General features: G+C 34.3%; 2 protein-coding genes across 3 annotated transcripts; one reads left to right on the top strand and one right to left on the bottom strand.

The window, feature by feature from the left end:
- Positions 1,315-6,097, top strand: LOC105170996 (putative axial regulator YABBY 2). 2 transcript variants are annotated; one of them, XM_011091979.2, is made up of 6 exons: positions 1,315-1,638; positions 3,240-3,365; positions 3,453-3,576; positions 4,180-4,228; positions 4,384-4,459; positions 5,331-6,097. In XM_011091979.2, exons 1-6 carry the CDS (start codon positions 1,570-1,572, stop codon positions 5,454-5,456), a joined length of 570 nt encoding a protein of 189 aa, XP_011090281.1. In that variant the 5' UTR covers positions 1,315-1,569; the 3' UTR covers positions 5,457-6,097. The 2 variants fall into 2 exon arrangements, with proteins under 2 accessions (XP_011090281.1, XP_011090283.1); XM_011091981.2 differs by lacking the exon at positions 1,315-1,638 and adding an exon at positions 2,518-3,034.
- LOC105170997 lies at positions 8,592-12,074 on the bottom strand. Its single transcript, XM_020696532.1, has 3 exons — positions 11,883-12,074; positions 10,333-10,580; positions 8,592-9,523 (listed from the first exon to the last, which is right to left on the bottom strand). The coding sequence occupies exons 1-3, from the start codon at positions 12,055-12,057 to the stop codon at positions 9,170-9,172; spliced, it is 777 nt and encodes a 258-aa protein (XP_020552191.1). The 5' UTR covers positions 12,058-12,074; the 3' UTR covers positions 8,592-9,169.

Genomic DNA, 12,081 nt, shown 5'->3' on the forward strand with positions numbered 1-12,081 from the left:
TTATTATGATGTTACGTCAAAATATAATTATTTGAGAATATACATTACTATGAAAAAAAATTAATTATAATACTCAAATATATATATATATATATATATATATATATATATATAAGTTATTTCTCTTTTTAGCCAACAACAACCCAAGGTTGCTGTTAGGATGACTAATACTCATCAGATTAATTGAAAATGTATTAAGAAGACCACTTTAAGAAATTGAATTTTATTTGATATGATATATTGAGGGGGAAAAAGGAAGTGGAAAATTTGGGACAGACAATATATTTTATTTATAAATAAAATTTTAAATTATTCAGGAAAAAAGTTGAATTTGTGAGAGATTAATAATAATAAATTTATAATCTAATGCGCAATCTAAATAATTAACTTAATGTATCATAATTTCTTTTCTAGAACTTTTATTACAGTTATAATATGTTATTTTTAGAGTTTACGGGAGTGTTTGTGAATACTTTTTATATAAAAAGTACTTTTCATCTTTTAACTCTAAAAAAGTTCTTTTAAGGTGTTTAAATTGCTAACTTCTATTTTTGAAACTGTTAAAAGAAATATTTTTAGGCAAAAAATTAAAAGCACCTTGGAGGGTGCTTAGTCTGCATCCACTTTAATTTTATTTTTGGGACTAAATGTATTTTTATCGCATAATTTAAGTTATTTAATATTTTTATTCTTTAATTTTTCTACTGTAATATTTTAATTTTGCATATGTTTAAATTTTGCAATCTTAGTTATTCTTTTTAGGTAGTTCACCTCTATCAGCAAGAATGGTGAAATTCCATTAGAAAAATAACTGAAATCGAGCAAATGAAAAATATGCATGACTAATATATATATTATCATAGAAATTAGTAAGAATAAAACACTGACAAAAATAAACTAATAGAAATATTAATACTGATTTTAAAAGATGACATGGTATGCACATGTATATTTTTTGATGAGAAGGGTGAATTTCAATAGAAAAAATAACTAAAATAGTTAAAATAATAATAAAAAAAAGTTATAGGACTAAAATGGTATTTAGAAAGTCAAAAGAATAAAAATATAAAATAATAAAAGTCAATGGACCAAAATACATTTAAACCTTCATTACCTCATTAAACATGGTATTTAATTGGTGCATTAATTCTTTTACAAGTTTGAAGTGGTTAAAGTCAATAGCATGCAAGTTATTTTGACTGTACAATTCTTACATTAGGGCTCTATATGTTTTGCACCAATCCCTAAACATTCCTCATCTTTAATCTCTCCCCCCTTCCATCCCGCAACAATAATACCACCCAACCCCACCCCACTCACTCTCTCTCTCTCTCTCTTTCTCATATTCAAGAATCCAGTGTTCATAAACAAAAATAACCTTTTCTTTCTCAAATGTTATCAATCTCTCTATAGAATTACATATATTCTCTCTCTCTCTCTCTCTCTTCTTGTTTTTTGCTCAGTTGTAGATTCGTATGCTTCTGTTACTCTTGACTTCTTGATCTGCTTCAGCTTAATTGTGTTCTTGGCTGAGAATTACATAGAGCTCCGGGGATCGATCTGGCAAAAATGTCAGCGGAAATGAGCTCAGAACGTGTATGCTACGTTCACTGCCACTTCTGCAACACAATTTTAGCGGTATAATTAATACACATGTTCTTGAATTCTAGTTTCATCACTACTTGAACAAAGTTAATTTAGATCCTCATCAAGCACCCATTTTTGTTGCTCAAATCGCTCTCTCCTTCAGACTGAGGTATTTGTGCATAGTTTGGAACGCAGGTGAAGGGTTGTGGATATCACTTCATTTGTTTGTCCTCTTTTCACTTCTCTCTCTCTCTCTCTCTCTCTCTCTCTCTCTCTCTCTCTATAATTTCTGATGAATTTCTGTGGTAAAGCTGCCAGAATATGGATTTAGAATGAGATATGAAAGAAAAGTAATTAGCAGAGTTGCCAGCAACTTATGCTTAAAAATTCTGTTTTGTACTCAATATATCGTACATGTTTAATTTAATTGGACAATTGATTTTGAAATTCGTCCAAGTATCTAGCTAGCTATTATTTTCTTCAAAGATTTTCAGTGACATGTTTGGTTCACAGAAAAGAGAGAGATGAGAAATTCTACTCAAGATTGAAATCTTAGACACCCCATTTTTCCAAGGGAAAGGAAGATCAAGATTCGTTATGGGTAGACGGGATGAGAACCCCGATGAATATGATGATCGATTTACAAAAATTCATGAATCTTGCGCTCTCCTTATTTTTCTGTCTGGAAACCCTATTTCCTACAGTTATATCATGATTTCTGCTTTAAGGGTTTCCGGGTAATTGTGACTAAGCTTTCTTGAAATTTTAACCCTTCACAATTTGAACAAAGAACACTTTAAAATTTCACTAATTAAATCAATCCTTAAAGTCTTTTTTCTTTTTGGGGTTATTTCTGATTTTGAAGCAAACACACACCTACTGTGTGTGGAAAATGCCTTGATGTGGCCGGGATCTTAGTTAATTGAGAGCTGAATCTTTAGCCAGAAGAGACTGCAATTCATGGCATTCAAACTGCAATCTTTTCCTTTTTCTTCCTTTTTTCTTTCCCTCACAAGGTCGATGATCTTTTGACCAGCGATTTCTGAACAAAAATACCAGCGTGTTGGTTGTCTGTGGTTGGAAATAACTGTGTCTCTATTTTTACAGTCTGTACAAAGTAGCAATTACAGAAGCATATATATTGATGCCATGATTTCTTCCTCGTTATGGCCTTTGATGATTTCCGTTCCGGTCACGTCGTTTTCTTCTCTCTCCTCTCTCTCTCTCTCTCTCTCTCTCTCACACCACATACAGTGGAGAGGACTGTCAGAGCAGCAGCAGCAGAAAAAGTCGGGAGCACAGATCAAAGGAAATTAGAGTAATCATACATATATATATATGTATATATATGAGAGGGGCTTGAATTCGTTAAGCACAAAAAGAGAAAAGAACTAACTCCTTTGCCATCATGCTTCCCCATTGCAGCCTTAATTATGTGACCAGAACCGTAGGGCTTTGATTTCTTCTCAATTTTTTGTAATTCCATTCAAGAATTTCATCTGGGTTTTCTTAAAATACCGAGAAAATGATTATTACATAGTGTGCAGAACGTATATGTGTATATATATGGAAGAAGAAATAAGGGTTTTTGCTGTTTCGGGTTTTGGCTTTCTCAGTTTCTGTCTGAAATCTGACAAATGTGAACGGCGCAGGTGAGTGTTCCATGCAGCAGCATGTTGAGTAGCATCGTGACGGTAAGATGCGGACATTGCGCAAATCTGCTGTCTGTTAATATAGGAGCTTTGCTTCATTCTCTTCATCTCCAAGATTTCCAGCAGGTATGTATTCCTGGAGAGATACTGTCAGATACATATATTAACTGATTAATTTTGTAACATGGGATATCGTTAATTGGATGAACGAAGCCCCAGAAACAACAAACTACTGTAGAGGCCGCCTGGAAGGAAAGTATCGGCTCATCCTCAAAGTGCAACATGTTTGGTCCACTGCAGCCTCAACATGAACAACCTAAGATGGCTCCAATCCGTCGTAAGTTAATTAATTAAGTTTTTTTATTTTACTTGTCTTGATTTAATCACTTCCTACATATATGCAAAAATTGATAATTTTTAAAAACTAGTAATTGTAAAGTAGAAATATGGGAAATTAAGAAAGATAAATATTATAGTTAATTTGTTCTCTCTCACTTTTGCTAGTTAGGTTTTCAAAGTGGTGTTTGTGGTACCAATATTGTACCATAGACATCTTATCTTTAAAAATCCCACTTTGTCATCAACTAGGAAAAATTTCATGATTTTCATCAAAAAGTGATTGAAAAGAGCAGCGACCAGTTGCGATTGCGACACTACATTTTCACACAACTCAATATCTCATTAAACAATAACATATATACATCAATCCTCCTCCTTTTTTTTTTTAAAAAAAAAAATGTAAATCGATCATAAAATATCAAATAATGATGTTGATGTGATATGATTTACACTGCTTCTATATGTTATTTCCATATCTTGATACATTTACACATATTTCCACATGGCGAGCGTTTCTAGGATTGATAGGTAAATATATTTTTACTGAGATACGAACGAATGTCAATCATTCTCTTCCTTACAATTGTGATGTTTTTTACAGCCCCTGAGAAAAGACAACGGGTTCCATCAGCATACAATCGTTTCATAAAGTACGTATAGGAATCTTAGTACAATATCAAAATGTTTTATCTGTTATGAAAAAACAATCCGTGTGAAATTAAAAAAAAGACTTAATTTGTGTACGATAATCAGTAATATTGTTTTACCTATGATAAATTATTATTACACATGCATGTACCTACAGAGAAGAGATTCAGAGGATAAAGGCCAGCAACCCTGAGATTAGCCACCGCGAAGCTTTTAGCACTGCTGCAAAAAATGTAAGTTCTCCATGTCAATATATATATGATAATAAACACAGTTCTTGCCTACGAACTGCAATTTTTCCACCCCTTCTAAGGGTGAAAATGATATATATTAGCTCGGTAACAGTATATATGTAATTTTTGTTCGACATAATATAATTCTTGAAAATTTTAATAGTACGTGACAAGAATTGTGTCAAAATTGTGACTTCTGATTGACCTAGCCATTTAATGAAATTAATGCAATCTGCTTTTAGTGTCACCTTTTTGTCTTGTCACACTAATCATATATAGGAGAAATAACATTTTTCGTCTCATAGATCTTTCCACTTTTAATCTCATTGGTTATGAAATCTTTATTTTTAGTCCCGTAACTTTTTTAGAAAAATATAAATTTTGATTCCATAACACTTTTCCGTTAAAATATTTAACGGAAAAGTTCACGTGACCCTGGCCATCAAGGGCATGGGATGGAAAGTGCTATTTTTTTTAAGTTATGAAATCAAAAGTGAGAATCTTGTAGTATATGGGATCAAAATGTGTAAAAACTCTAACGGGCACGTGCTAAGCACATGGCATCTTCCACTAAAATATATAACGAAAATGTGGCATGGGACTAAATTAAAGTGCTACTTTTTAGAAGTTATGGGGCCAAAAATGAGAATTTCATAACCAGTAGAATCGCAAATGCAATTCAGTTAAAAATATGAACTATAAATATAATGACGACTTCTATACAATTATTGTCACCAATAAAATTAGAAACATCAATATTGTAATAAAAAAATGTTATTATATGTATAAATACTGATAATTAATTTTCGTATTTATCACTAGTAGGTATTATAATCAATTAATTTAATTTGTTGTTGATGCATGCATGCAGTGGGCACATCTTCCTCATATTCATTTTGGACTGAAGCATGAGGCCAACAAACAAGCTAAGCTGGACCATAATTCATCCGTTGCAGCAGGAGATCAAAGATCTCAGGAATCCCTTGCCTTCTACTAACTTAATTAATTAGATTTTTATACACTGTTTCCAAATAATTAGGGTTTCAAAATTTGCATTTCTTTTCCACCCCTAAATTAGTATGAAGTCCGTGGCATTTTCATCCCTCCTACATTTTCAGAAACCTGCAAAATAGGAATCCATTATGTACATACTTTTCTTGCCCTTTAGATTAACGAAAAATTCTTGAATGGATCAGATTTAGCCGAATCAAACCAATTATAGAGTAAGTATATCAAACTTGCTATGTGATTGGTCATTTTCTTTGAACTATATATACACCAATCACACGACAAGTGCATTGTACTTATCATATGATTGGTTCAGATTCGGCCGATCGAACCAGATCCGAGCTAGAATTTCCGTTAATTAACAAGAACAAAAATGCATGCATGTATGTGTTGTAAGTACATGGATCTTCATCATCAACGACAACCACTACTGATTCATCGATTTTGGCTAATAACTTAAAAAATGTGAGGGAAAAAATTAGTGCCACTTATCTTGGAGTCTAGGGTTGTAAGAAACTGCAGTTTTTTGGCCTGAGAAGTGAACTTTGTGTATTTCTCTATTCTGTCTGAATATCTATCTCATGTAATTACTATAATTTTTGTTTTCCATGTGAATTTCGTTTAGTTTAAGGGGTTTGAATTCTTGAATATGTTGTATTGATCATCATGTATTGTATGTTTATATCCATACATACATAGCACATCGTAGTTCTTTTTAAATTTTCTTAGACTCTGGAATTCTTACCCGAACTTAGTACAGACAAGAATTTTTCTAAAGTTGACACCTCTCGTGGAATCAACTATTAAAATGCGCAGTCATCGTTGTGTTCATATAACTAGATGTAAATTTAGTTAATTAGCTGAGAACGATCAATCTCCTTAACTATATACATATACACTATATTGGTTATAAACGAGGTATAACCAAATCTAATCAGAACTGAAATTTTTTTATAAATACCGAAAATTTCATGTGTATCTATCCATACATACCTTCGACCCCGTGTTACACGCCGGCCCTAGTCCTAGTTAGTGGGGCATATATATATACAAAAGAGAGAATCGAGTTGAGATAACGATGCCTCTACTAGGCGTTAGCGTGTAGAATGGCTGAAAATGGACCTTTTGGATGTGTAGCTCAAGTTGATGTGGTAGTAAAGTTAGAGGAACTACTACTATCCTATGGTAATTTTGGGCTCATAATCATTCAAAAACTAATTGTGGTTATTTTTCTACTACAGAGTTAAGGAAATACATTCATATATGTTCAATTTAAAAGTAATGTGCCTTGAAAACGATGTTGTTCATCAGGTGAAATCCATAATACGTAGTTCCATATATAATTAAGATGTGTATAATAAGGATGTTGGTCCAGAAATCCAACTTATGACTTATTTATTACATCCGGTCGTGTCTTGAAACTAATTAGTAGACAATCCATTAATAGAAATTTGTGATTAAGTTTAAGTTGAGGGTGGGATAAGGGATTAATCCCACATATCTAGCCTTTTAATTTACTTGTAGATGAAATGTTTAATTTATATACTCTTCATATATGTATTTACTTTCATACTAATATATATGTATGTATGTATCGTTTAATGAAAATATTTACAAAAATCAATGTACACATGGAGAAAACATGAAATGCTAGCTAGGTAGGTATGTATGTATGCATGCATGGGGTTAATGGAGGGGTTGAATGAAATATTAAAGGTAGGTTCTACTTGTTGGGTGATGAGAGATTGGCATCCGATGCTCATGCATTCAGTATAAATTCATAATGAGGGTAATGTATCATGTAATGATAAAGTGAGGAATAGGGTGAAGGACCACATAACCATAATCGATATATATTACCATGCAATGCATCATCCTCACCCTCATCCATCACCCATTAATTCATTTGCCCTATTCTCAAGGGTGGGTAGTGGACTGGCAGACAATGCATTATACATATATGCGTACATGTACACATCCATACATATGGGATTGATGGGGACAGTTCAAGTGATGATGGGTCACATCCATATCTCACATCCACTCAATTTCTCATCTCTCCTCTGCATATAATAATATCAAAATTAATATTTTGAATTATAATATGAATACATCAAATTAAAAATTAATTTTTGTAAGAGTAAAATATATATAAACATATATGTCGAGAGAGAGAGAGATGAGAAATAAAGAAAGAATCTGTAAGGTCAAATCATGTAGTTGGGGTTTTGGAATTTAGCGGTTATGATGAGAGCTGTCTTGTCATCCAACCGCACCCCCAAACTCTGGGCGTACCCTGCTGCATTATCTTCTCTCCAATCCAATCCAGGGGGCATACGCACCCACCTCAATTTTCATTATAATTTATATTTATTATATCCCCCAAACTATATACTGCTCTTGCACTTCATCAAATGTGTATATATATATATATATATATATAAGTAATGAATGTTCTGTCACTGTTAATATTTAATAATTAAAACATGAACAGATAAATAATGTATTATTTCCTAAAATTTGAAAATACTTCTTAAAATTGTGAAGGAGTCCAACTTCATAGATACTAGTTTCAGTCTAACCATTCGTTAAATCTAATATGTTACCCTCACGTGAATATAATTTCCACATTTTTTGAGGTTTTGATCAGGACATACAAGTATCTACTGTCTATAGCAAAATTATTACTGCATCCTCTAAAATTATAATCGTAATTACAATTACAATCCCAATTCAAAAGCAAAACTTACACAAACATTATCTAAAAAATATTGCATTAACAACCCCTCAAGAATTGTAGCTGTAATTTTACAAAAATAGGAATTATTTTATGTATTTTAGTCCACTCTCAGGGTTCTCAATATAATTTACTCAAAATTAAAGGTTAGGACATGCAGACATTACATCAACTCCAATATGAATGGATGATGCAAAAACCATGGAAAATTGACATTTGAAATTTAATTGTCGGAATTGATACTAAATTAATTTTGTCTGGCGGACGGGAAGAAAAGAGTATTTATGTCAAACTTAAGACCACCAAAAGAGGTTGATCGCGCTACCGAATGCCGTGTTTGGTAAAATCGATAAATTCAGAAAGGCAACATGATAACCAAAAACCAAATGCAGTAAGACAAGGCAGATCTTCCTTATGACAGATAACATGAGGGCAAATCTGATCAGTTCATCAAGGGCAGTACATCAAGGGCAGTATGTGGCTGAAAGCAGTGAATTAGCCTTGATGGTTGGAACTTAAACTGAAATTTGACAGCACAGAAAACTACGAGGTAAACCCCACCCTGTTAATAAACTTTTCTTCTATATATAAAGCTTGTATTCGGACCACAAGAAACATGGAAGTAGAAAAATACAATGATTGATAGAAGCATCAGTTCACCTGGCATTTCTTCTGCAACTCCCTTCTCAACCCTCATTGTTTGGTACAAGGTTTTACATAGTCCACATCAGCCAGGGAAAAATCTGAGGAGAATAGCTGAAAGACTATCCTATTTCTGGAAAATAGAGCACATTACAAAACATATAACACTCAGCCATATAGTCAAGAAACGGTAAATAAACATACAGTCAAAGAACTGAAAAAGGGCACGTCGATGTAGTGGCCTAACCAGCAGCAACTTGACCTCATCAGACTGAAGACTCCAGAGAGAGCCATGGATGCAATTCTAGACTAACAAGTTAAAATTAATAATACCGTGATCCAGAGTTGTAAGCACGGCCTCTAGGGTATGGAACTTTAGGCTCAAATCCGTGATCTCTAGAATTTCCAGGGAATCGACCTCGTTCTCTGTAGGAGTCGTAGTAATCGGAATTGTACGCCCGGTGTGGTTCTCCTGTAGGTGGACTCCCTGCATTATAACCCCTAGGTGGATCGTTGGGGCCCATGCCACTATTTGGATGTTGTTCCATAGTAATCTGCTGATACTGCTGGTGTCTTGCTTGAGATTCCATCCGAAGAAACTCTTCTCTCTGGCTGGCATGCCGGGCTCGAAGTGCACCTAACTGCTCTTCATATTGTGCGTTGATTAAATGTATTCTCTGAAACACAGCATATGCACGCATTATAAAGCGAATCTATCATTAGGGTAAAACACACTAAACAAAATGAACAGATTATCTAAGCCAAATCTCATCCATGCTGTTTTCTTCCCAAATGCAAAGCACGTCTCAGAGCAGAAATACTGACTCAATCATTTTACACTTGGATAAAAATTCCAGGTAGCATCTACAGCATCATAATGGATAATCAGGAAAATAAGATAATTTCTGTTCCAGCAAATTTATATTTCAGTCCACCAAAAGTCTAATCTTATTCACAACTTCAAATTGATCTTCTAAAGATTGGATTAAACACATGTTTGATGAAGTATACTGTCTTTCATCCTAAATTTCCGGCTATTTTAACTGACTGCAGCAGGTTTTGACATCCATCGGATCATCAGGGAGGACAGTAGTCGCAGCAAAAGTTGTAGCTGTTTCAAACAAGCTATGCGTGTTAAAAAATGGTTCTTGTAAGGTTTGATTAGATGACCTGTAAGCAAACTAAATTTTTCATTTGAGAATCAAGCCTCATAAGTTGGATTAAGTGCCTGGTATGATCTGAAAGCTGGTTCAGTCAACTTCTAAACAATCAGCAAACACCTTGGTTCCATGCTGCAAGAGGAATATAACCATATCCATTTGATTCTTCCTTGCCAAAGTCATGACAATGATGATTGTAGAAAGCATATAAAAAGGTCAAAAATGCCTTGATCAATGTTTGCACTTTAGCAAAAGCAAAAAAGAGCAATTGTTAGGAAATTAGCATAAGAAATACTCCATGAACTTAAACAAGAGCAGATACAAACCTCCCTATGCCTAGCATTTTCAGCATCCTCTGCATCAATTTGTTCCTTGCTCAGTTTCAGGATGTCATCAAGAAATCTCTGTTCGAGGCCTTCAAAAGTCTGCAGCACATGATTATCTTCATACCCTATGTCCATATCCTCTTCATGAGCTTGAGATCTGGGATCTCCGCCACCTTGTTTCTCTAACGGCATCCGCGGATCAAGCCTCTGGCTTTGGTAATAGGATCTGGGTCCTTCATGTCCTTGACCTTTAACACAAATAGGTCCAATTCAAACAACTAAGGAGAGTGAAGTTATAACTTGTTCAGCTTTAATTTCTATTGTTCTTTTGAGCAAGTGTGTGGGGGAAGATGGGGGTCCGCCAAACGTTTGTTGGCGCTTGTTGAAAATGGAAAACTAAATAATCCTCTTCGTGGCTTACCATATCACAAATTAAAGATCTCCAGGTATTAGCTTGGAAAGTTAAAATTAATATACACCTCTGAATAAAATAAGTCATCAAAATAGTTATCGTTGTGGTAGACAATGGTCTAAAAAGCACCTTCGCTGGCTCTAAATATATTGAGTTAAATCGTGATTCCTACGGCCAACAAGAAGCAAAACTTTCCCAGATAATTTGCCAGTATAGCTGTTTGCTTGATTCAATCAACCAAAATCAATACAAAAATAATATAGATAGCAATCAAAATCTTCCAGACATGGCAAGCTCTTAATAAATTAATTGATCCCAAACCCTTCTTAGAATCAAGTAAATAAGTAAAGTAAGAAGCGGCCATTGCCTCAATTTTTTTGAAATTTTCAATGGAGTCCCCCAATGACGAAGCAAATATCAATATCTCACTAAGACCTCTCCATGAAATCGACCCTGTCTTATCCTGTTTTAACCAAATACTGAAACTTGGTCCGATCCTCGGATGATTTCTAAAAGTAGAAGATTGAGGATTTATTGTTTTAGAAATGTTCTATATAAGACAGCTTGGCCAGAATTAATGAATTTATTTAGACATCAATGCACATATTAGCACTTCCCCGATGAACTCTTCATATTAGTTTCCAATTGAAAAATCCAGTCAGGACATAAAAGATCTAGGAGATATCTCTTAACTGGTAGTTTTGTAGTTCACCAAAAACCATTTTACGCTGCCAGGAGCACTGTCATCATTCACAAACACCACCACAAGTTGACATCAATATAGCTGAAACGAGTGTTAGTATAACCACCTATCAATTTCTTGAATTAGTGTTTCCAGTTCACTTGACCTCACCTCAATTCTCCCACAACACAAGCCTTTTTCTGATAGCTAGAAAATAAACACAGCCGCCGTCTCAAAAGAGCTAAAGACTGAAATCATGTTAGTTAAAAATTTCATTCATTTATAACACAAAAACTTCAACGAGAATATCTACTTCAGACATGCAAAATAGGCACCACAAGAAACATGATACAGATTCCAATTTCATCACATTCAATCGGAACTGAAAAAAATTAAGTAATTGAGCGAACGAACAAAACAAAATATCAAGAATCAAGAGAGAGAAAAAGAGCTCGCCATCAGAGAAAGGCGCTGTAGGAGACATAGCAGTTTGAGGCAATTTATCCTGACCGCCATCTCTATCCCACCGCCATTCGTTGTGATGCTGATAACTCTCCTTCTCGATTGGCTGCGGCTCCTGATGCCGCCCCTGGTAATACCCAGACTTGCTGTTTTGCTGCTGCTGATGCATGGGGCCGGCGGCGCCACCCTAAGA

The sequence above is a fragment of the Sesamum indicum genome, linkage group LG9 (assembly GCF_000512975.1).
Source record: "Sesamum indicum cultivar Zhongzhi No. 13 linkage group LG9, S_indicum_v1.0, whole genome shotgun sequence".
Lineage (NCBI taxonomy): Eukaryota > Viridiplantae > Streptophyta > Magnoliopsida > Lamiales > Pedaliaceae > Sesamum > Sesamum indicum.